Source organism: Caloenas nicobarica, chromosome 14 (assembly GCF_036013445.1).
Source record: "Caloenas nicobarica isolate bCalNic1 chromosome 14, bCalNic1.hap1, whole genome shotgun sequence".
NCBI classification, from domain to species: Eukaryota; Metazoa; Chordata; class Aves; order Columbiformes; family Columbidae; genus Caloenas; species Caloenas nicobarica.
The window spans coordinates 8,796,608-8,816,458 of record NC_088258.1 but is presented as its reverse complement, the minus strand read 5'-3'; the positions used below and the strand labels follow the sequence as shown (position 1 = coordinate 8,816,458).

Sequence of the window (19,851 nt, the reverse complement as noted above, 5' to 3'; positions counted from 1 at the left end):
CAGAATGGAATGTTAACACTGTTTTGATTTAGTAGCAATTTAGGATTTATTAAGGTAGGTCACAAGTTTAATATATTATTTCTAATAATGCTCAATCAGCAGCTGGTTAGCAAATTGATTTAAAGCAATTCAATGGGATTTGTTGTGATTATAACAGTGACTTAATTGCAGATTTGATGATGTCAAGGGTCACACTGTACTTAGAAAAGAGGGGTTAAATCACATATAGACACACACAGGTATATGATTAAAAGCCTACATACAAATCTGTAAACACACAAATACTTGTGTGCATTAGTCCATGAATATTTTAATATATTTGCACAGACTAACCTATAGCTTTGTGCATATGTATGTGCCTATGGCCAAAATTTCCCTCTCGAGTTAAATAAATAACTCGCTTTACTGCATTTGCATTTCCCAGGGCGCGATTTGTTGAGACTCAAGAAATCTGTCCTTGCCCACAGCTTTGCGATGTCTGTTTGTTGCGAGATGTCTCTGAAGGGTGTCCCAGCTCAGAGGAGATGCTGTGATCCAGGAGAGCTCAGGGGTCTCACTCTGGGATCACTGCAGGGTTGTGAGATCCTTGACTTCAGTCAGTACGTTTCCACTCTGGCCATACTTAGGATGAGGTAATTTCAGGTGCTTTCTGCCATCTATCTGTGCTCAGAACTCCTTAGATTGTGTAGTTTGTACCATCCTGCTCAGGTGATGCTCCAGGTACCAGGGAGCAGTGGGTGCACCAGCCTGTCAGCGGTGACTGGTAGCTGTGAAGAGAAACTTTTCCCATATGGCAGGAGTGGTGCGAGCACGGAAGGGGTGCCCCAGTGCTTCAGCTCACTGCACTTGCATTATGGGAGTTGCTTCTGCTCCACACGACCCGTTTGCCGGGTGCTCAAGTGGCCCTGGGGTGGTTTGTAACCCCCGCACCCAGCCGAGGGCACCTGTCTCTTTAAGACCGGCGTGGGCGGTGCTTTTCCAGAACGTCGCGCCCGTAGGCGCCGCTGATTGGCTGCCGCCGCGGGCAGGCGGAAGCGGGTCCGCGGCCGCGCTCCCCTCAGCGCCATGGCGGCGGCGGCGGGGCTGGAGCCCGCCCTGCGGGAGGCCGCGGCGGCGCTGGAGCGGGGGGCGGCGGCGGCGGCGCTGGGCGCGCTGCGGGCCGCTCTGGCGGCGGCGGGGGGCTCGGCCGCCCTCGGCGAGAGGGAGCGGGCGCTCTTCGGCGCCCTCCTGCGCAGCCTGGCCCGGGCGCCCCGCGCGGCGCGGCCCGAGGGCGTGTGGCAGCGCTGCTTCCTGGAGGGGCCGCCCGGCCTCGGGCTCTGCGTGCTGTTGGAAGCCCTCGCGTCCCCGGGGTCAGTCCGGCCGGGCTCCGGGGCTGCTCCCCGGTGGGAGGAGGGCGGGGGCGGGTGTCACCCGGCGCGGCGGCCCGGAGAGCTGGCAGGGGCCCGTTCTCAGAGCTCGTCGCGGGCGGCCTGTGGCCGTGCAGGGGGATGGGGGTCGGGGGGAGCCCGGGGAGCCCCGCGCTGCCCCCTTGGTTCCTCAGCCCACGCACAGCGCTGGGGTCTCCCACAGAGGGCGCAGATGTCTTCAGTTGTGCTTGTTGAATATCCCGAAACCTCTTGAGCTGAGGAAACTGTAGAGATACAAATAAATTAAAATTGCTTTGATTTTGCTTTGATTTTGGTTAAAGTTCTACGTGATTGAGCAGCGGTGTTACAGTGATGAGAGCTCAACAGAAGAACAGTAGCATGCACATCTCTTTTTACCAGCAAAAAGGGGCAGAGGCTTATTCCAGTCACTTTCTTCCAGTCCCAGCTTTCATCCGAGCGAGGCTGCCGAGGTGCTGGAGCAGTTCCTGCAGGAGGGGCGGATTTCGGCTCTGATGTGGGACGTGTGCCAGCAGCAGGCACAGGCCGGCTCGCCTGAGCTGCAGGAGGCCCTGCTCAGTAAGGTCGTGTGTTTGCCTGATCATGTGAGCAACAAACTCCAGGGGAAAAACCCACCAGTGTTCTTCCCACAGAACTACTTTCCTCTCTTGGGTGGTGCGATCATCCAGGTGCTGCAGAAGATCTCTGATTCCCTAAGAGGTAAGATTGCAGGAGGACTGTGCTATTGAGATGGCTCTTCTGAAGAAGTGTTTTGTGCGTGGACCCCCTTGGCTGGTGCTTGAAATACAGAGAATGGGCATTGCAGAGCCTCACGTTCAGTCTTCATGCTGAAGTTTGTTGTGCTTAAAAGCATAAGATACCAGGAATGAGAAAGATGCCTGAAACATTTTAGTCTCGAGAAAAGGAGGCTGAAGGGAGACCTCGCTCCCTACAACTACCTGAAAGGAGGTTGTAGCATGGAGGCTGTTGGTCTCTTCTCCCAAGTAACAAGTGATAGGACAAGAGGAAATGGCCTCAAGTTGCGCTAGGGGAGGTTTAGATTGGATATTCGGAAAAAAATCTTCATGGAAAGGGTTGTCAGGCATTGGAACAGGCTGCCCAGGACAGTGGTGGAGTCATCATCCTTGAAGGGGTTTTAAAGGTGTTTAGACAAGGTTCTTAGGGACATGGTTTAGTGCTAGAGTTAGGGTATGGTTGGACTTGATGATCCTGATGGTGTCTTCCAACTGAAATGATTCTATGATTTTGAAATCCCACTGAAAGCTGTTAAATAGCGTCTTCTGTTGGCAGAGCTTAATCGTGGTCATTTGGTCTGTGCTGATGTAATTGTATGGAAGATTTAAATGGTACTGAATGAACCAATGGCTTTGTTACCATTGTATTAAAGTGGGACTGAACTACTTCAGTCTCTTAACTCTCACTGTGTATAAATAATACTGGGTGCCGTTTTGTGCCTTAAGGCATGTGGTGGAGGGAGGAAGAGATGATGCTTGAAGAGAAGAAGTTAATCTGTGTTTTCAGGCTTCGGTACTTGTGTATGCTGCTCCTTTTGAAGGTTGTTTGGAGGATGCTGGTGATGCTCTTGTTAAGCTTGTGTCTGTTTTATCCCAGGTGGCTTGGATTGCTCAATCTCTTTTGTTTCGCATGTCCTGGGGAAGGCATGTGTTCATGGGAGACAAAGTGAGTGGTTTACAATACCATTTTGCGGCCGGGGAAAGTTGGTTTTACTGTATTAGTATGGAAGGATGATTGTGATGATGATGATCCACAGAGGGAGTGGGAGACTGATGAGTTAATACTTTGGGCGTTTTGTGAGCTGGGCTGTACAGGCTGCTCGCTGTTTTCTGAGGCTGCTCAACTATGTATCCGACAGATATTGATGCTTTTCTATCAGCTCGTGTGAATGTGATCTGTCCTCTCAAAAACTGATGAGGTTATTAGCCTGCTCATCCTGCCGTTTGGGGCATAACTATTAAATATTTTTCTAGTGCCTTTCATCCAGTGGCCTAAAAGTGCCTTGTAAATACCAGTATAAATCACTGCCCGTGAGTAATAACCCTCTCATATGAGTCACCTTCAGTCTGGCTTCACTTAGGACCTTGAAGCCACTGAATTCAGAAGTAGTTACAGGGCTGGGGAAGAAGAGAGATTTTCTAGCTGTTTGCCGTGATGAGGAATACTTGCAAGTTCCTTAGTTCTTACCACAGGAACAATTAAGAACTGCAAACTGTACGTTGTATTTCTTCATCTTGTAAGGATCTTGAAATTCGCAGGCTGACCTTGAGTACGATTGCACCAGTTCTGGTGTATTTACCTGTTTTCTCTTCCACTTCAGAAGAAATTCTGGGTGTTTTGGTACCCCGCCTAATGGATCTCACCAAGTCAGACTGTATCTGGCAAAGAATATGCTGGCGACTGGTTGAATGTGTGCCAGACCGCTGGATGGAAGCCGTGGTCCTTGGCTTTGTGCAGAGAACACCCGGGTAAGAACTCTGCTTTTCTCCCTGATCCAGAGGAAAGGCTGGAGGTTTTTCACAAATACTTGCAGAATTGGTTTCTGAAGGATGCTGATGTGTGTGTGTGTGTGTGTGTGTGTAGGCAGTTGCTTACAGTGCCATTTCCTGAGAGACTCTAGGGATGGAGTAGCTGATTGCTCCCTCTCAGGTAGAACCTGCACTATTCCTTAAAGATCGGTGTTGTGGCATGCAGTGAAAAAAATGAGTGAAAAGAGTCTTTGCAATTACTGACTCATTCCAAACGTTTAGAGTTGTTTCAGAGACTTTGTTGCAAATACCTGCTCATAGAATTTCCTCTGATTAGTAGCAGCATGACAATAATTTCACAGATTCCTAATATTTTGCTATTGACCTGTCTTGCTAGGGCAGATGTCTTGTCTAGGTTGCTGGGAAACCTGGTTGTGAAAAACAAGAAAGCTCAGTTTGTGGTGACACAGAAGCTGCTGCTCTTGCAGTATTGCCACACGGTAAGGACTCTGCATTGAACAGCGGTGTAGGAGCTCCTCTTTTCCAAGTGCCAGTGTGTTTTTTAGCTGAACTCCAGGTCTTTGATTTAACTCTATATGCTGAAATCAGCCTTAAGTCTCTCCACATGTACCTGAGCTGTACAGCTTTTCACTTACATCCCCTTAACTGAACGTGATGAACAGGAGTGGTAAATGGTTACTTTGAAATCATGGGATTCATGTGCTCTCTCGGGGTTGATGGCAATTAGCAGAATTACTGTACTCTATTTTTCTGGGACCAAGTGGTTATTTGCACATAATTTCAGTGTTCTGGGGAGCTGTAGACGTCTAGTTAATTTAGAATCTGAGAGAAGAGACTGAAGAAGCCATGACCCACCCTCAGGGATAAGAATTAGATTGAAGAGATGAGACAAGAACTGGGGATTTTTTTTTTCCCTGTGCACCTAAGTTTGTCACAAGGTGTTAGGAAGTGTTCCGTGGCTTGTGGTGGTGTTGCAAGGGATGTTCTCTAGACTTTGTGTTCCATGTTTGCCTGAGACTGTGCTGATCTGGTTTTGATGATAAAAATACTATACTGTATTCCTGTCCTGGTTTTCCATGTATTTCATCAGCAACTGCTTGTGTGTTTGGTTGGGTTTTTAAAAATTTGCTTAATTTTCTGTCTCTGAATGTTGTCAAAATGAAAAGCTTAACATAGTAGAAATGCACACTTGTCATTGGGTGACAACTTTGTGCCCAGTTAAAGCAGGACTCACGGTTTTCATTGCAGACTGCAGTACTGCAGAACCTCCTTGGCTACCTGGCCCTGGATGGCCTTCGGCGTCCCTTACTGACCAAGGTACCGTTAAGTAACGCTGTTGGTGACATATCTGATAAAAAAAAAATGCTATTGTGTGACTGTGTGTGTGTGTGTGTGTGTGTCTGTGGGGTGCACAGTTTTGGTACTTCTCTGAGACACTTTTGTTACTGTTCCTGAGGGTGAGGGAAGCCCTGCCATATCACAAGTAAATTATATATACCAATCAAAGACTTTGGTGCTGCTGGCATTAGTTTTTCATATTTAATTGCTAAGTTGTCTTCCAAGTAGCAAAATTAATGAGGCTTAGATTCCAACAGATGTTCTGTGTCCTCCATCCCTCTCAGCTTCCTCTGTCGTCCCCCGTTTGTGTGGCTGGGCAGATGGCAGCAAGTGGTGACGTTGGTTGAAAACTGTACGTGTGCCAAATGGTTGATGCTTTGGAATTTCTCTCATCTACCTTCTCCTCAGTGTGAATGCAGATATTTTCAGATATTTTCCCTGTTCGAGTCAGCAGTGTGATGGAACTTCTAGGGAATTTGTATCTCTGGAAATCTCTACCGCTTTGTCGTGTTGTTTTTTTGAGGGGGAGGCAGGGGGGGGTGTGTGTGTGTGGTGGTTTTTTTGGTTTGGGGTTTGTTTGTTTGAGTTTTTTGTTTATTTGTTTGGTTTTTCCTATTGTTTTTTGTGGGGTTTTTTTTCCGCTGGTTACATGCTCTGAAATTATTTGGAAGTACTGGCAGCTATATACAATTTGACCAAAAATATATAAAACCATATAATAGCATATTGGTTTTTGACAATAATATGTATTGCTTTGTGTATAATATTTATGAGAAATAAACATATTTATCACTTTCAAATAAAATAAAAATTAGCAATATATTAAACAAAGGGGGTGTGGCGTTCTCAGCTGGTCAAACACAGTACGTTTTGGGCCCTGAAACACAAAGTTAGCTTCACTCGTAGGGAGTGTAGAGTGCACTGGGAAGCATGGAGACCAGAGGGCCATCAGAATATACAATATACTGTATGAAGGTACATTTCAAAAAGAAAAGATCCATTTCAAGCCGACTTGAGTTCTCTGATTCAGGTGCTGCAAGAACTGTTGGAGACCTGGGGCAGCAGCAGTGCTGTGAAACACTCCCCACCGGAGCAGCAGCTGTATATTAGCAAGGCCATCCTCATCTGCCTCTCCCACCTGAAGGAGCCCGAAATCGAGAGCTGCAGACAAGGTGAGGTGGTGGGAGAAGCAGGAGATTAATTTGTTTAACAGAAGGTCAGACTGTGAGTAGAAAAACATCTTGTTTTGATCTATGGACAAACAAAATTCTCCCATTTCATCTTGGCAAATGGGGTAGCCTCCTGGAATCCTCTTTTTCTTTAGCACTGGTATGGTACAATTCCAAGTGCATAGCTTTAAATTATAAAATTGGAGAAGTATGTCTTTGAACTAAGGTTCTTACCTGAACAGTGGTTTGGGAGCCCTTAAGTTTTGTCACAGGAAAACCAGGATTGCCCCTGGGACTGGTTAGAGGAATGGTGTGATTTGCAATTTATAGGCTCACAGTTGGAGCACAAGTGAGACTCCAGAGGGGACAGTACACCAAGGATAAATAGCTGTTTGATTGGACTCTGACTATCCAATGTGCGTTCCTCTGCGTCATTCTGCTCCCCTCAGTACTAGGTGAGTAGGGATAGCAAGTTACTGGCAAAGACGTCCTATTTTGCATTCATACAGAGGGTTCTTGGTCTAAAATTTCTGTTTCTATTGCAATAAAAAATATTCTCTCCAATGTCTAGAGTTACTTCCATGTGTGTGGCTTTGAGGGGCAAGAAGGTTAACTGACAAGACCTGTCCATTGATTTCATTCTACTATAGAATTACTTGTTTAGGTGAATCAGTGACCTGTTTTTTACTAACAGTACTGTAGTTTTATAATCTGTTTTTTATCTGACAGCCGTTGCCAAGATAAGCTTTTCTGAGCTGAAGGAGGTCAGTCTTAACGCAGTAAGCCTGCCTGGTAAAGCTGGCAGCCATCATTCTCTGGGCTCAGAAATACCAGTGTTACCTGCCCCTTTCAGCTGGCCTAGGTGGTGAGGGAAATTTCTTCCTCCGTGACTGTTTTACTGGTCAGAATTTGTAATTTCCTCAAAACATGACATTTCACTTCAGCTTGTTTTTAGAGCTCTTCAAAGCCACTTAAGATTTACTTGACTTACCATCCTTTTTTGTTTCAGTGAAAACTGTAATATTCCAAATTTAGAATATATTGTAATGTTTTGTACCCCATGAAAAAGTGTGAGTTTGTCGGTGCCAAAGAGCAATACTGCCACTGCAGAAAGAGAAGTCACAGTTGCATGAGCCCTTCCTGTTTTTCTACCCATTATTGAGTGGCGAATGGCTAAAGATGCCCTCTCAGGGAACCAGCATAAAGATGGATATTTGTCTCTGTCATTGTTTCATGCACTGTTTGTTTGGTTTGTTTCAGAGCTTCTCACGAGCATGATGGAGGGTGTGAAATGCCACTTGGACAGCAGCCTGCCACAAATACGGCGCCTGGGAATGATTGTGGCAGAGAGCATTAGTTCAAAAATAAACACTGATGGGCCTGTCCTGAAGTTTCAGGTGAAGGTTATAACGAAATTTATGTCTAGTTTACAGGGCTCAGAGGAAATAAAAGCTTTAAACTAGATGATCCAGGGCATTATAGCAAGTTCTAACACTTGTCGGGAAATAAGGAGAGGCAGCAATGCTTTCAGAGAGGACATCTGTTTATAAAAAAACAATTACAGAAATTAGCCAGCTGGCTGAGAGTGACCTTAAGTGTAATCTGCTGACAAAGTTGAGGGTACACTGGTGATAATAAAGGACTACTAGAGGATTATCATATTGCACAAGGGAATCAGAATCACGTGGAAGTTGAGAGGGAACTTCAAACCTAAACCACTGTGAACATTCAGTCCCTGACATGGTGGGAACAGCTGCTCTTAGTTGAGATTTTCCAGGTTGACATGAGGATTATGCTCTGCTGTTTCCAGTAAAGTTTGTAAGAATTATGTGATTAGATCACATTGGTTCTTTAAAACTGCATCATCCCTCATGTCACATTGCCATTTATTAAATGTTTTGAAGATTGTAAATAACATTCAGGCAAGGTTGGATCAGGTGCTACTATTAAATATAGGGACAAAGATTACATATGGCGCAGATCACTTTACAGCATTTACATTACTGCTGGCAACACAGCGATTGAAACACATGGATTTGTATGGGTTCATGTGCTCATGACTCAGTCTTTTGCACATAGCAGAAGGATCAAATGTTGAATGCTGGGCAGATTTGCTATCAAATAGAGTTGAGTAACTGTTATTCTGAATGCCTAGTATGAGGAAGATGATGAAGCAAGAGAACTGAAGTCCCTTCTGGTGCAGACTCCACCATTCTGTGTTGTCCCCAGCCTTCCAGATGATGAGTAAGATATTGCTACTATTCATTTCTATGCCATCTTTTTGCCCTTCTCTGTACCATTTTTGAGTTACACACTAGAACTGTATACAGTATTCAAGTGGTCTTATATATTCTTAAGCATTATCATGCACTTTACTCTTACAATGCAGTGTAGTTATGCTAAATTCATAATTCAAGTGGCAGTATGTATTAAATTGCTTGTTTGATAGCTGCACGTGGTAAAACTGTGCTCCCAGGTCTTATGTGTCCCTGGGTAGAATCAAACGGGCCTTTTCTCTTCACATCAGGGAAATCTGGCATTTGGGCCATATGCCGCAGCCTATTAGTCCATGACAAAAATCCAGCATACCTGTTAGTCTAAAAACTGGTTCTTTGGTGCTCTTGACTTCTGCAGCATCTGCTGAGGTTCTGTGAAGCACTTAAGTTTTATCAGCAGATGAAGAAAGCATTTCATATTATTAGCAAATGAAGCTGACCAGCACTACAGTGAAATACAGAGGGTTATTGCTCCCATTTTAGGGGCATAGTCAGTGTAGACAGCTGTTTGGGACAGCATTTGAGAAGCAGAGAGATGAAAGGACAATTCCAGCGTCCACAGAAATAGGTACAACGGCACAAAAAAAATTATCCGTTATTGAATTCATCCCACTATTAATCATTAAAGATGTTTCTTTCCCATTTGTTTGGTTTTGTTCACAGCTTCAAACATGGGACAGGCCACTGTGGTCCAGTTATCACAGATGAGTCTTTGCTTAGCAGTCCTAGGTGCAAGTTAGTGCGGGGGAACACAGCAAATTAGCCAGCCCAAGTTTTGTTGCCCATTGCTTTTCTGTTAAGAGATTCTGCGTCTCTTCTGCCCTCGCCCCATTCTCTTTCCCAGGACTTTGTTCCTTGTGTAGGCCAAGCTTGGTGGGAAGCTGCAGCAGAAATAATTACCTGCTGTTCTGCTTAGGCAGCAAGGGTTGATGGTCTGGGTAGTTTCTTGCTAGTGGGTAAGGACTGTTCCTTTATTGGTTTTAATCCTTGTTGTTGCTCACAGCAGGAATGAGAAAGCAGATGCTGCACTGCCGTTGGTATTGGAAAGTGACAAATCACATACAGCGGCCCCTGTTACGCCAGTTGAGGAGTCGGATGCTGAGCTTGACAGGTATGAGGCAAGAAACTGGTAGGAAATGGAAAACAAATGGCAGGTTCTTAAGAGCAGATGTCAGGAGAAGGGAGCTATCTGTAGCTGCATTTCTTGGCAAATCTTGTGCTTTCTGACCTTGTTCAGCTGAGTGGCACGCAGCAGAGTAGGACTTTGTGTAGGAGATTGCATGCAAGTAGGTTAGTCAGTGATTCAATGGAACCATTTACTCCATTTGGCTTATCTAAGTTTCTTGGACTTATGGATATACCCCCGCATTTTAACAGTGGACCTGCCTTGTTCTGTCACTTTACCAATATATAAAGAAATCCCAAGAATCAGCTTCTGGTCTCTCGGTCACCTGACTCCTGGTCACAAAACCGCTCTTGCACTGAGCTGCAGAGTAATTTGTAGCGGTTCCTCAGGAGCCCTTTCAGGCCAGGCTGCAACAGCGCTTCTGGACGGTGCAAGGGTGAAGATGTTACAATAATCTATGTGCTGGTTTTTTCACTTTTGTGTGGATAGCTGGGGAGAGGAAGAACGTCTGTACCCCACAGAGTAACTCCTGCCTTTATTTCTTGTGCAGTGATGATGACCTCATCCCTTATGACATGTCAGAAGATAAAGAACTAAAGACTAAGGCTCCTGTGTATATCCGAGACTGTATTGAAGGTAGGAGATTTGAGGCTGAGTCTTTATCTGTTTCTTACTGATTTTGGGTGGGTCATCTTGGTGTAGGTTTATTTTTTCAGAGCTGATTTAAAGAAGCTGTAGGATTTCAGTAATCTGGGCTCAAGTGTTTCTGAGTAATTTCAGTTTAGTTCTTGATGCCAGGTGTGTGCTAGGTCAGTGATATCTGCCTATAACAGGACAAACTAGTGGCAGAAGAAAGTTGGGGGTGTGTAACCAAGCACAACCATTTTGTGAATAGCTATTGTTTGTCTTTTGATTGCATTCAGTCCTGACAGGATCTGAAGATGTGGACAAATGGGAAGCTACAGTCAAGGCCCTTGAGAGTTTGGTTCGAAAGAATCCTGCAGCAACAAGAGAGGTGAAGTAGTATGAGCTAAGTTACCAGTGGGCTGTAATACAGGATTGTGCCTTTGCCCTTGTGAGGAGACCAAACGTGCCAACAGAGCAGGAGGCCAGGCTAAGGGGTACCTGCATTAGTACCTGCTTTCAGCTTGGGAAGGAAAATAGAAGGAAATAGTTGGTTTGGAGGTGGGGCTGCAGAGCACAAAGAAACAAAGAAGCAGGCAAAGGTGCTGGCAACAGTATGGCATTCAGCATCTCCAGCACTGAAGATGAAATGCATTGCAAGTCGAGCCTGCCAGAAATATGAGGAAGCGCTGTGCTTTCTGCCGGGCAGAAATCAACATTGGAAATGCAGTTTACAGAGCAACCACGAATTCCATAGACCAATTGTAGGGGTGTAGTCTGGTAAACAATGTGCAACCTGCTGCTGCTCATCAGACCTGTTACTGAGCTGGATGGGCTTTGGGGATGTTACTGTGCCCCTTATTAGTTATAGGGACAAGTCCTCCTACATCATGATGCCACCAATTGTCCAAAAAGCCAAAGTGAGTGTGGACAGAGAAATCAGCACAGGGGGTTGTTCAGTGTTTTGAGAAATCTGTCTTGATGGCATTTAGCTTAATGTGTTTTCTCTCCCTCCTAAGTAACAGACACGTTGCCTGTATTCCGTACCCTCATTGTGTTTGCTTAAACATTAGAACTGGTGTGTAAATCCTGTGAGAAAGAAAACACCTGCAGGGATTTGGTTCCTTTTTTTTATATTTTGAGCAGGTTAGTGTGGAGCTGGCAAAAATACTATTGCATCTGGAGGAGAAGACCTGCATTGAAGGCTTTGTGGAGCTCCGTCAGAGAGCTCAAGTAGCTGTTTTAACCACAGATCCAATACCTGTGAGTTCTTCTTTCCCCTATTTGCACACTATGTCTCTTCCCTTCTCTTGGAGGCTTCTTGTTAACCTGACAGGAAGCAGAACTTCTCCTGAAATGGAGAATTTTAGATTGATGGGAAGGCTGTTTCCAGCCTGGGTCTATGTTCATTGCACATTGATTTTTCTGTACAGGTAGCAAAGTACTTGACCTCCCAGTTCTACTCTCTGAACTACAGTCTTCGTCAGCGCATGGACATTCTCGATGTAAGTGCTCTTCTCTTCACTTCTCGCTTTCCTTGTGTCTTTGTTGTACCACTACTGTTTCCCTGAGATGTAGCGGTGTTACCTTTTATTCCTCATAGGAGCAGGCAGAGGCATGGGAATGTCTTCTATTAGCATTTGTGCCTGGCATTCCCCTCTTGTTTGTAGCCCTGCTACACTCCAGTTATACAGCCATCCCTCCCCACAGAATGCAAAACTTATGATGGACATTTGCGTAGGAGAAGCCACTGTTCCCTAATGTCGTCAGTCTTATATCTCCACTTTCTGAAAGGCAGCGATCTGCCTCTGGCTCCTCCTACACCATTTCACTTACTGTGTCTGAAGAAGGAGCCGCTGTTCTGTTTCTGGGATGAGTGACCAAGCGCTTGGTCGGTACCTCAGAGCCGATTGGTTGTTGCTGTTCTTCATTCTGAACCTGCTGTGCGTTTCTGCCTTGCTGTTCCTGTCAGTTTGGGTGCGGATAACTCTGTTATTGTTTCCTCATAGAGGGATTAGCCCTTTTTAACAGAACCTCCCTCTTTCATCTAGGTATTGGTTTTGGCAGCTCGGGAACTGTCCTATCCCAAATCCCTTGGGAAGACCAAGCATTCGGGTGCCCAAAAGCCTTGTATCCAGCTTCTTCCTGGAAGTGACAGCTCCAAGGACTGGAGGAGAATTGTTGATGAAAGGATCAAAAGCAAGACTAGGAGATTTGCTACGGTGAGGCCAGGGCAGAAACAAACTAATGCCAAATCCAGCAAAAACAGAGGTTGCTGTAGTTCTATCCAGAAAGAGAAAAATACCCAATCCAAAGGAAAGACTGTGTAACTTAAAATATAAATTAATCTTCGTATTTGGCTGAATCTTTGGTGCAGAGTACCAACTCCCATAGTCCTCTCCTGGCAGGGTGTGGAAAATAAACCTTGATTTCCTTGCTTTGCGTTGAGGGGTAGTCGCTGCTGTTCTGTGCTTGTTCTGAGCTTGTCTGGCCGCTGCAGGGAGCTGTTACTGCACCTCGCGGATCTCAGAGCCTCCTCCATCAGGCCAGCTGTCCCTGGACTGGACTGTCTCAGCCTTCCTGCTTTTCAGGGAGATAAATTGATGCCAGTTTCATAGCTCCCAGAACTCCCCTCTGGTTTGTCCTGGAGAACTCACTTTCCAAAACTCCTTTATCCCTCGCATGTTCCTGTTTCTTATATCTAACCCAGCAGCACTGAGCTATATTGTGCTGAAATATTTAGATGTGTGAGAGGATCTGAAGTGGGAAGTGAGCCTTCCAGCCTGGAAACTAGTAGCCATAGGCATACAAGCAAGCAGTGGCTGACAGCGGGATCGCTGCAGGGCACCCATGGTCTTGACAGTGTCCAGTGAAGTGCAAGGTTCAGATGATGTGTCTTGTGTCTAGTCTTCATTTTCCTCTTGGACAGGGTCCGTCTCAAGGGGAACTGGCTTCCAGCCCGAATGAGTTCAGTTCTGTTGCTGGGCACTTCTTTTTCCCATTGATTCAGCACTTTGACAGGTGAGTGTGAGCCCCTCGGGGTGTGCGCATGGTAGCTGCCAGCGTGAACCTCTGCTTGTCCCGCTCGCCCCAGAGCAGCAGGCTGAAGCCCAGAGCTGTGTGGGAGTCCGGTGACACCACACTGCTGCCTGGCTCCTGCATAAAGCGTAGACAAGAGGGATTTTTGTGGTCTCTTGGACTTCTCCTGTGAAGCATTTTTGGGCAGGAGTGTGTCAGACCCTGCAGAAGTGAAGATACATTATGAAGAATAAACTGTTGGCAGGTATGCAGGCGGATGATTTTGGCAGTACCAAACCAGTTGTCTTGGCTGACTCTCCACCTGGGGAGGTTCACAGAGAACCGCAGAACTCAAGACTGCAGCCTTGAACTGAAGTTAACCCTGTTAACAAGTTAACCCTGTCTCAGGTTTGGGCCTGTCACCTGGACTGGTCCTTGTGGCCACGTTATGGGACACAGGACACAGTCTGTTGTCAATCAATTCTTTGCTTACCTAAGAGAGGCTGAGTAATCAATTCCATGAGAATCAAGATTGTTCTAATACTGGTCTTAATGGTTTGTTTCTAGTACGGCAGTGGTGCCATTGTTTGCAGACACTTCTTTCTAGGGAAAGCCTGTTGGTAGAGTAAGTGATACCTGCTGTTAGAGTAGAGGATGTTAGTGGTCCGGGAGCAAACAGCCTGTGTTAAACTGGGAATAACTGTATAACGACTGTTGTCATAGGGATTCAGGCTTGTGGGGAACAGCTTGCCCTGCATAACCACCCCGACTGTTCTAAGGATGCACCGATCAGCCTTCTCACTGCTACACAACTGTGTATCTTACACTTGCAGGCCTTTGACAACATTTGATCTTCTGGGGGAAGATCACTTTGTCCTTGGAAGACTGGTCCACACGTTAGCAGTCCTGATGTACTTGGCTGTCAACACCGTGGTAAGAAAGGCTGTGGGAGCTGGCAGGGAGCAGGAGACTTCCCGCTGAGAGCTCAGAGGTGTTTTGTGCAACACCGCAGTGCTCTGGGGCCTGCTACACTTAGACTGGCAGCAAGTTTGAGTCACGTGTGCTAAGGAGTTATGAAAAGGGCTGAGAAAAAATGGTCAGAAAGGAGACATGGGATTCAGACACCCCTGCACAATCTTTTCCTGCTTCTGGCAGAAGAATTCTCAATTTCTTTGTGAGGCTGGGCACATCATTTCACTTTACTGCTTAAGTTTCATCATCTGTAAAATAAAGTTAATTGTAACCGTGATGTTCACAACAGTGTATCTCAAGGTCCAGTTCTGTAGGGTGGTGTGAATGTCGAGGTATTTAGTGTTTCTGTCATAATTCTGTTTTGCAGGCAGTTACTGCAATGGGAAAGGCACTGCTGGAGTTTGTTTGGGCTCTGCGTTTCCACACTGACTCGTGAGTTGTAGTTGCTTTTGTTTTTAAAGATCAGCTGCGACCTGTGGTTTGTCTGTGTCCAAGACTAGCACCTGGCCGAGGATGTTAATGACTTTGTCCATTAACTCTATGCTCTCCTCCAGCCTTGTGTTCCTATGACTGAGTATTGCAAGAATAGGTAACGAAGGAATTGTTTTGATGTCAGACCAACATAGGAGCTTGGCTGGTGTCTTCTAGTGTGGAGGTACAGTCATTACATAGAGAAACATGACAAATTTAATCAGCTATCCATGTGATAGTTTTATCTATGCTTAGTCAGGGAGCTCAGAAAACTTTAGACTCAATTTCAGCATTCAACCCTGGAAAGAAATTAAGAGATGTAGCCAAAGTGCTGTAAACATCCAGTTTCTGTTTTGATCTCAGGCTTGTCCAGGACTCTGAATTATGCTGGACTCCCTGCCCCACAGCATGGCAGGGGCTGTGTCTGTGAGCATCCTGCCAGCTGGTGCACGATTTCCTCTTCTATCAGTACGAATATGGCAAAAGCCATCACAGTCACAAACATTTGAGGAAATCAAGGTAGAGCATGAAGCTGCAGGCTCTACTCAGTTAATTCTTTCTCCAACAGGTATGTGCGCCAGGGTCTCTTGTCCTGTATCTCCTCCCTGCTCCTCAGTGTCCCTGCACAGCACCTTCTGGAAGACATGACAGAAGAGCTTTTGGAGACTCAGTCCTGGCTGGGAGGTAAGCTGTGGTGGTGTACACCAGTGGTTTTCTGGTTAGGGGTGCAGTCTTTGTGCAGCTTCTCTTTAATTGTGATGATACCAGTGATGTCCTAGTGTTGTGCACCAGAGATTTGCATGCTAAACATATTTATTGCTTGCCTGTAAGCTTAGGGCAAATACCAGACCACACTGTGTGCTGTATAGGCGTATTACTGAGGTAACTAAAGCATAAGCTGAGAGCCACATATGGCATTTCGAAGTGTGACTGTCCTCACCTCCGTGTTCTGAGTGGACCCCATGCGATGCCTGGGTTGGTTCCTTCACCGTTCTCACTCTTGGTGAGTTGGCTTCCCGCGGGGAGCAGGCAGGAAGCAACGGTGACACAGCGGCCTCTGATCCTCACAGGCTGTGGAGCTCTGTGCCCTTTAAAAGGAAGAGAGCTGCCTTGTGGGGCCAAAAGCTTTACTTTTCCCATGACATGGTATGCTCTGAGGAATCTGCTGGTCTCTGCAGTTAACACTGCTATTGCCAAGTAAAGCCTTTCCAGGAATGTTACAAATGTATTTTCAGCATGAGGGTCTGCGTAACCTGTTTTTGATCAGTTATTTTTGGAAGGAGGAGGATGACAGAGCTAGTAGCATCTTTTAATGCCTGTAGGTAGTGTAATGGCCATCTCTTTACACATAGTGGTTTTGCATGAAAAATGCATGGTAGAGCCTGGTGGGAATGAGAGCAGGATAAGATCCCAGTTGTGTGTGTAGTGCAGAAGGGGCAGTTGTTCTAGAAGCCAGTCAGAAACCATAAAGAATACAGGTCAACTCCATATCTGGTCAGATGTGATTTAAGTGCAATTTAAAACTTGTGCATCCTTGTAGAGCTGCTTCCTGAAAGAACAACAGCTCCTTGTGCTGCGCCTTTGCTATTAGTTGTAAGATTGTTGGTGAAGCAGCTCTCACAGGGAGCACCAGGCTCCTCCCTGCTGCTCCAGCGGGTGAAGTCAGTCCCTACAGGCCAATTTTTGTGACTGAATCGTGGTTTTGAGCTAGTGGACTTGCTGTCGCTTCATGACTCTTCCAAACAAGATTTGCAAGAGGTGTCATGTATTAGATCTGCTGCTGCGGCTGGGAAAAATGACAAGGCGTCACACATGCACGCCGCCTGCTACTGTGCCTGATGGCCAGGAGAAGTCACCACTTTGGGTTTCAGCTTAAAGCATCTACATTTCTCCTGCGATGATTAAAGCATGATGAGGAACAGTGGGCTAGAAAACGTTATCCATTAAGTATTTAGTAGAAATCTACAGATCTGCTCCAGTTTGTTATTAAATCATAGCCTACACAGATTCCTGCGGTTCATCATGTGAATATGACTGCCTGTTCCAGCCCTTCAGCCTTTGGGCTGTAACTAGAACTGTTCCCCGTTAGAAAGTGTTTGCAGTGTGGTGTAGGAAACTACTTCAGTCACTGTCACGGTCCTGTCCACTTAGTGGATGCTTTGGGACATCTCAGCTGGGGAGAGGGGCTGGATCCACCTTGTACTTGTCCATCATTGCCATTAATGCCGTGCTGGACCTACTATGGAGTAGTCCAATCCTTCCCAGGGGAGCGAGGGAACACCTAAACATTTCTAGGAAACGGTTCCTTCGATTCCTCAGCAGCTGTCTTTGAGGGAATTCCCCACCCCTTGCAAGTGCTGCAGAGCTGTGTCATAGGTAAGTTTGTTGCATGTAAGGACTTGAATGATACTCTGGTGCCCTGTGTCTCCCTTTCAGTAGCAGGAGTTCAAGGTCCACACTCATGGCAATTAGAAACAGCGCCGACATCAGTCTCTTACCTTTTGAGCTTGTACCACTCCGTCTTGTAGCCTCCCCCTTTTTGCTTTCTGTGGAGTATGGAAACACCACGCTGAAGCTCTTGCTGGGGTTATAAATAGCCCCACTCCATCGGAGTGAGTCATGTGTTTGGGCTGACAGCGCCGGGCTCGGAGCACACTGCTTGTGCGTACAGGATATCCTCACACGGATCCGCTGCTCTTCCAGGCTCCCCCTGCTCAGACATCCTGCGTTTCTACTTTGCAGGCCCATTAAGGAGCCCTGAAATAACAGCTGCCAGAAACAGCTTCATGCTCTCCGTTACATGCTGCATAAAGTGTGAAAGAACTACTAGTTTATTATAAGACTGACCTCAGAACAGAGAATGTGGTGAAGCTTGGGGTCTGCCTCTTTCTGTCCCCCATTTGAAGGGCAGTGTCACTGCAGAATTCAGGAGGGAGCACTGGACATCTGTTTAGATTGCAGGAATTGGCTGAATGGAGACTTTGGGCTTTTGAGTAAGTGGATTTCTAATTGCAAACTGCATTCATGCTAGTACATCGGCTGTAGAAAGGTGATGCTCAAGGGCACAATTATAAATTCTGGAACGGAGGTTATCCCGTGGAATGCAAGGTCAGGATTTCTGTCGTGTTTCAACCTAGCTATTTGTTTCTGCTACAGGAATGAACTGAGCGTTACCACATGCGACAGTCAGGGCTCAGCTAAACTCATTCAGCTTGAGATGATCAAGTTTGCGTGTCCTTGCCTTCTGGTCTAATGTAATTCCTGCAAGTGCAGATGTCCAGCCCAGGCTTAGTTGCACTTGCCTGTTGCTTTTAGTGCTGTTCTGTGATGGTCAGTGAAACAGCAGAGAAGTGTTAAGTGAAGAGCAGTTTTTCCCATTTCCCAACTAACAGTGGCTGCTTCTTTTACAGATGTGGTGGAGAAAGATCCAGATGGGGACTGCAGGAAGCTGGCGCTGCAGAACTTGCTACTAATGGAGAACCTGAAAAAGAAACTCGAACCTGTGCTGTCCTAGCTGAAGGGTGAAAGACATGACCTTTACCTCACACTCTCGCCAGCTGGATGTGTCGGCACCGCTGGGGCCTCCTCAGTGGTCACCTGGCTGGAGAAGAGGAAGCAGGGGGGAGGGCGCAGAGCTGTGAGCCAGCGAACCTGACTTGACATCTGGACTTTGTAGTGGCGGCCAATTGAGTGAGCTATCGCTATCCGGTACGGGGTGTACAGATGCAGGAAGGTAGGCGAGCGCTGCCGTCCTCCCCACGCCTCCCCAGCCCCCACCCCCGGCTATTTATAACCTGGGCAGATTTGAGCACTCTGCTAAAAATACAGGGAAGATTTCATAGCGGACTTCTTGTCAGAAAAACAGGAGGGCTAGAGAGGGCCACTTAGCTCCCAGGCCTGCCTCTAGGATGTGCCCATGACAGAAGTGCCTGTGTCAGTGTTTGGTGGAATAGTTCTTGGGCTGCTGTTGGAAAGGGTTGCATGGGGTAGAGAATGACACTGCTGACGAGATGTAAGAACCGAACAGCTACGCTGACTTTCTGAAAATGTGATTGAGCTAGAGCTGTGCTGCAGTCAGGAGGGAACAAAGCAGAAATCCTTTTTGTACAATCTCAGTACAGAAATAAATTTCTATTAAAGGGTAACTAACATCCAGATTTTTGGCCTTAAAATCTACCCCCCACTTCTTCCCTGAAAGCATGCAATTTTAAAACTTCGTGTTCACCTCAAGTTTTGAAGCAATTCACAAAATAGGAAAAAAAAATAAAATCACCCTAAGCAGAGGAGCTGGTTGGTATGAAAGGTATGAGAGTGACTTCATAAATGCACCTTTGTGAGGCAGAGTCAGACTTAAAGGTGAGCAAAAGGCCTGAAGTTACAATACGCAGTTCTTGTTGGGTGTTTTTCCCCCTCAAATTTATTAAAATACTAAAATCACCTTAATAACAGGATATACATGTGAATTTTTATATGTAGTGTTTGAGATAATATATTAACTTCAGTACTGTTGCTTGTAGTCAAGCAGAAAAAATAAATTTATTGGTAATAACCAAAAATCCTCATTGCAGCAGTGTGTTGATTGACCCCTAATGAGGACAGAATAAATGACCGTGTATTAAAGTCAGCTTTGTGGTTGGTAAGTGTAAGTTGTCAAAGGTCCTCCACTTCGTCAGCCACTTCTTCTTCCACCTCCTTGTTCTCCGCACCACTGTGGCAAATTTGCTCCGGAACCAGGGTTCGGCTGAGGGGAACACCAGCTCCTCGGTGAACTGCCTCGATGGTCTGCTGCGGCACGTAGTAGCTCAGGTTCGTGGCTGGAATTCTTTTCTGCATCTCTTCCAGATACCGGTAAGCCTGAAGCACAGAGATTTCTCTTATGGGGAGTCAACTGCTTACATGAGCGCCAGCAAAATGGCAAAAAGCATCCACCGTGCCTGACGGCTGAGCTCCTGACAGGAGCTCCATGCT

At 46.2% G+C, this 19,851-nt stretch overlaps 2 protein-coding genes across 4 annotated transcripts in view; one reads left to right on the top strand and one right to left on the bottom strand.

Annotated features, from left to right (window-relative positions):
* Positions 1 to 1,048: 1,048 nt before the first annotated feature.
* TELO2 (telomere maintenance 2) lies at positions 1,049 to 19,461 on the top strand. 2 transcript variants are annotated; one of them, XM_065644481.1, is made up of 20 exons: positions 1,049 to 1,349; positions 1,807 to 2,084; positions 2,997 to 3,065; positions 3,721 to 3,868; positions 4,266 to 4,368; positions 5,138 to 5,206; positions 6,258 to 6,399; positions 7,657 to 7,793; positions 8,552 to 8,640; positions 9,679 to 9,783; positions 10,349 to 10,434; positions 10,722 to 10,813; positions 11,569 to 11,685; positions 11,856 to 11,927; positions 12,474 to 12,644; positions 13,352 to 13,443; positions 14,274 to 14,373; positions 14,780 to 14,844; positions 15,452 to 15,567; positions 18,294 to 19,461. In XM_065644481.1, the coding sequence occupies exons 1-20, from the start codon at positions 1,066 to 1,068 to the stop codon at positions 18,395 to 18,397; spliced, it is 2,439 nt and encodes an 812-aa protein (XP_065500553.1). In that variant the 5' UTR covers positions 1,049 to 1,065; the 3' UTR covers positions 18,398 to 19,461. The 2 variants fall into 2 exon arrangements, with proteins under 2 accessions (XP_065500553.1, XP_065500552.1); XM_065644480.1 differs by having other exon boundaries at positions 9,676 to 9,783.
* Positions 19,395 to 19,851, bottom strand: part of IFT140 (intraflagellar transport 140) — a 70,127-nt gene continuing 69,670 nt past the window's right edge. For both annotated transcript variants that reach the window (XM_065644478.1, XM_065644479.1), the window contains exon 30: positions 19,395 to 19,737. In XM_065644478.1, the coding sequence (XP_065500550.1) occupies positions 19,534 to 19,737 (204 nt within the window). In that variant the 3' untranslated portion in view covers positions 19,395 to 19,533. The remainder of the gene's footprint in view (positions 19,738 to 19,851) is intronic.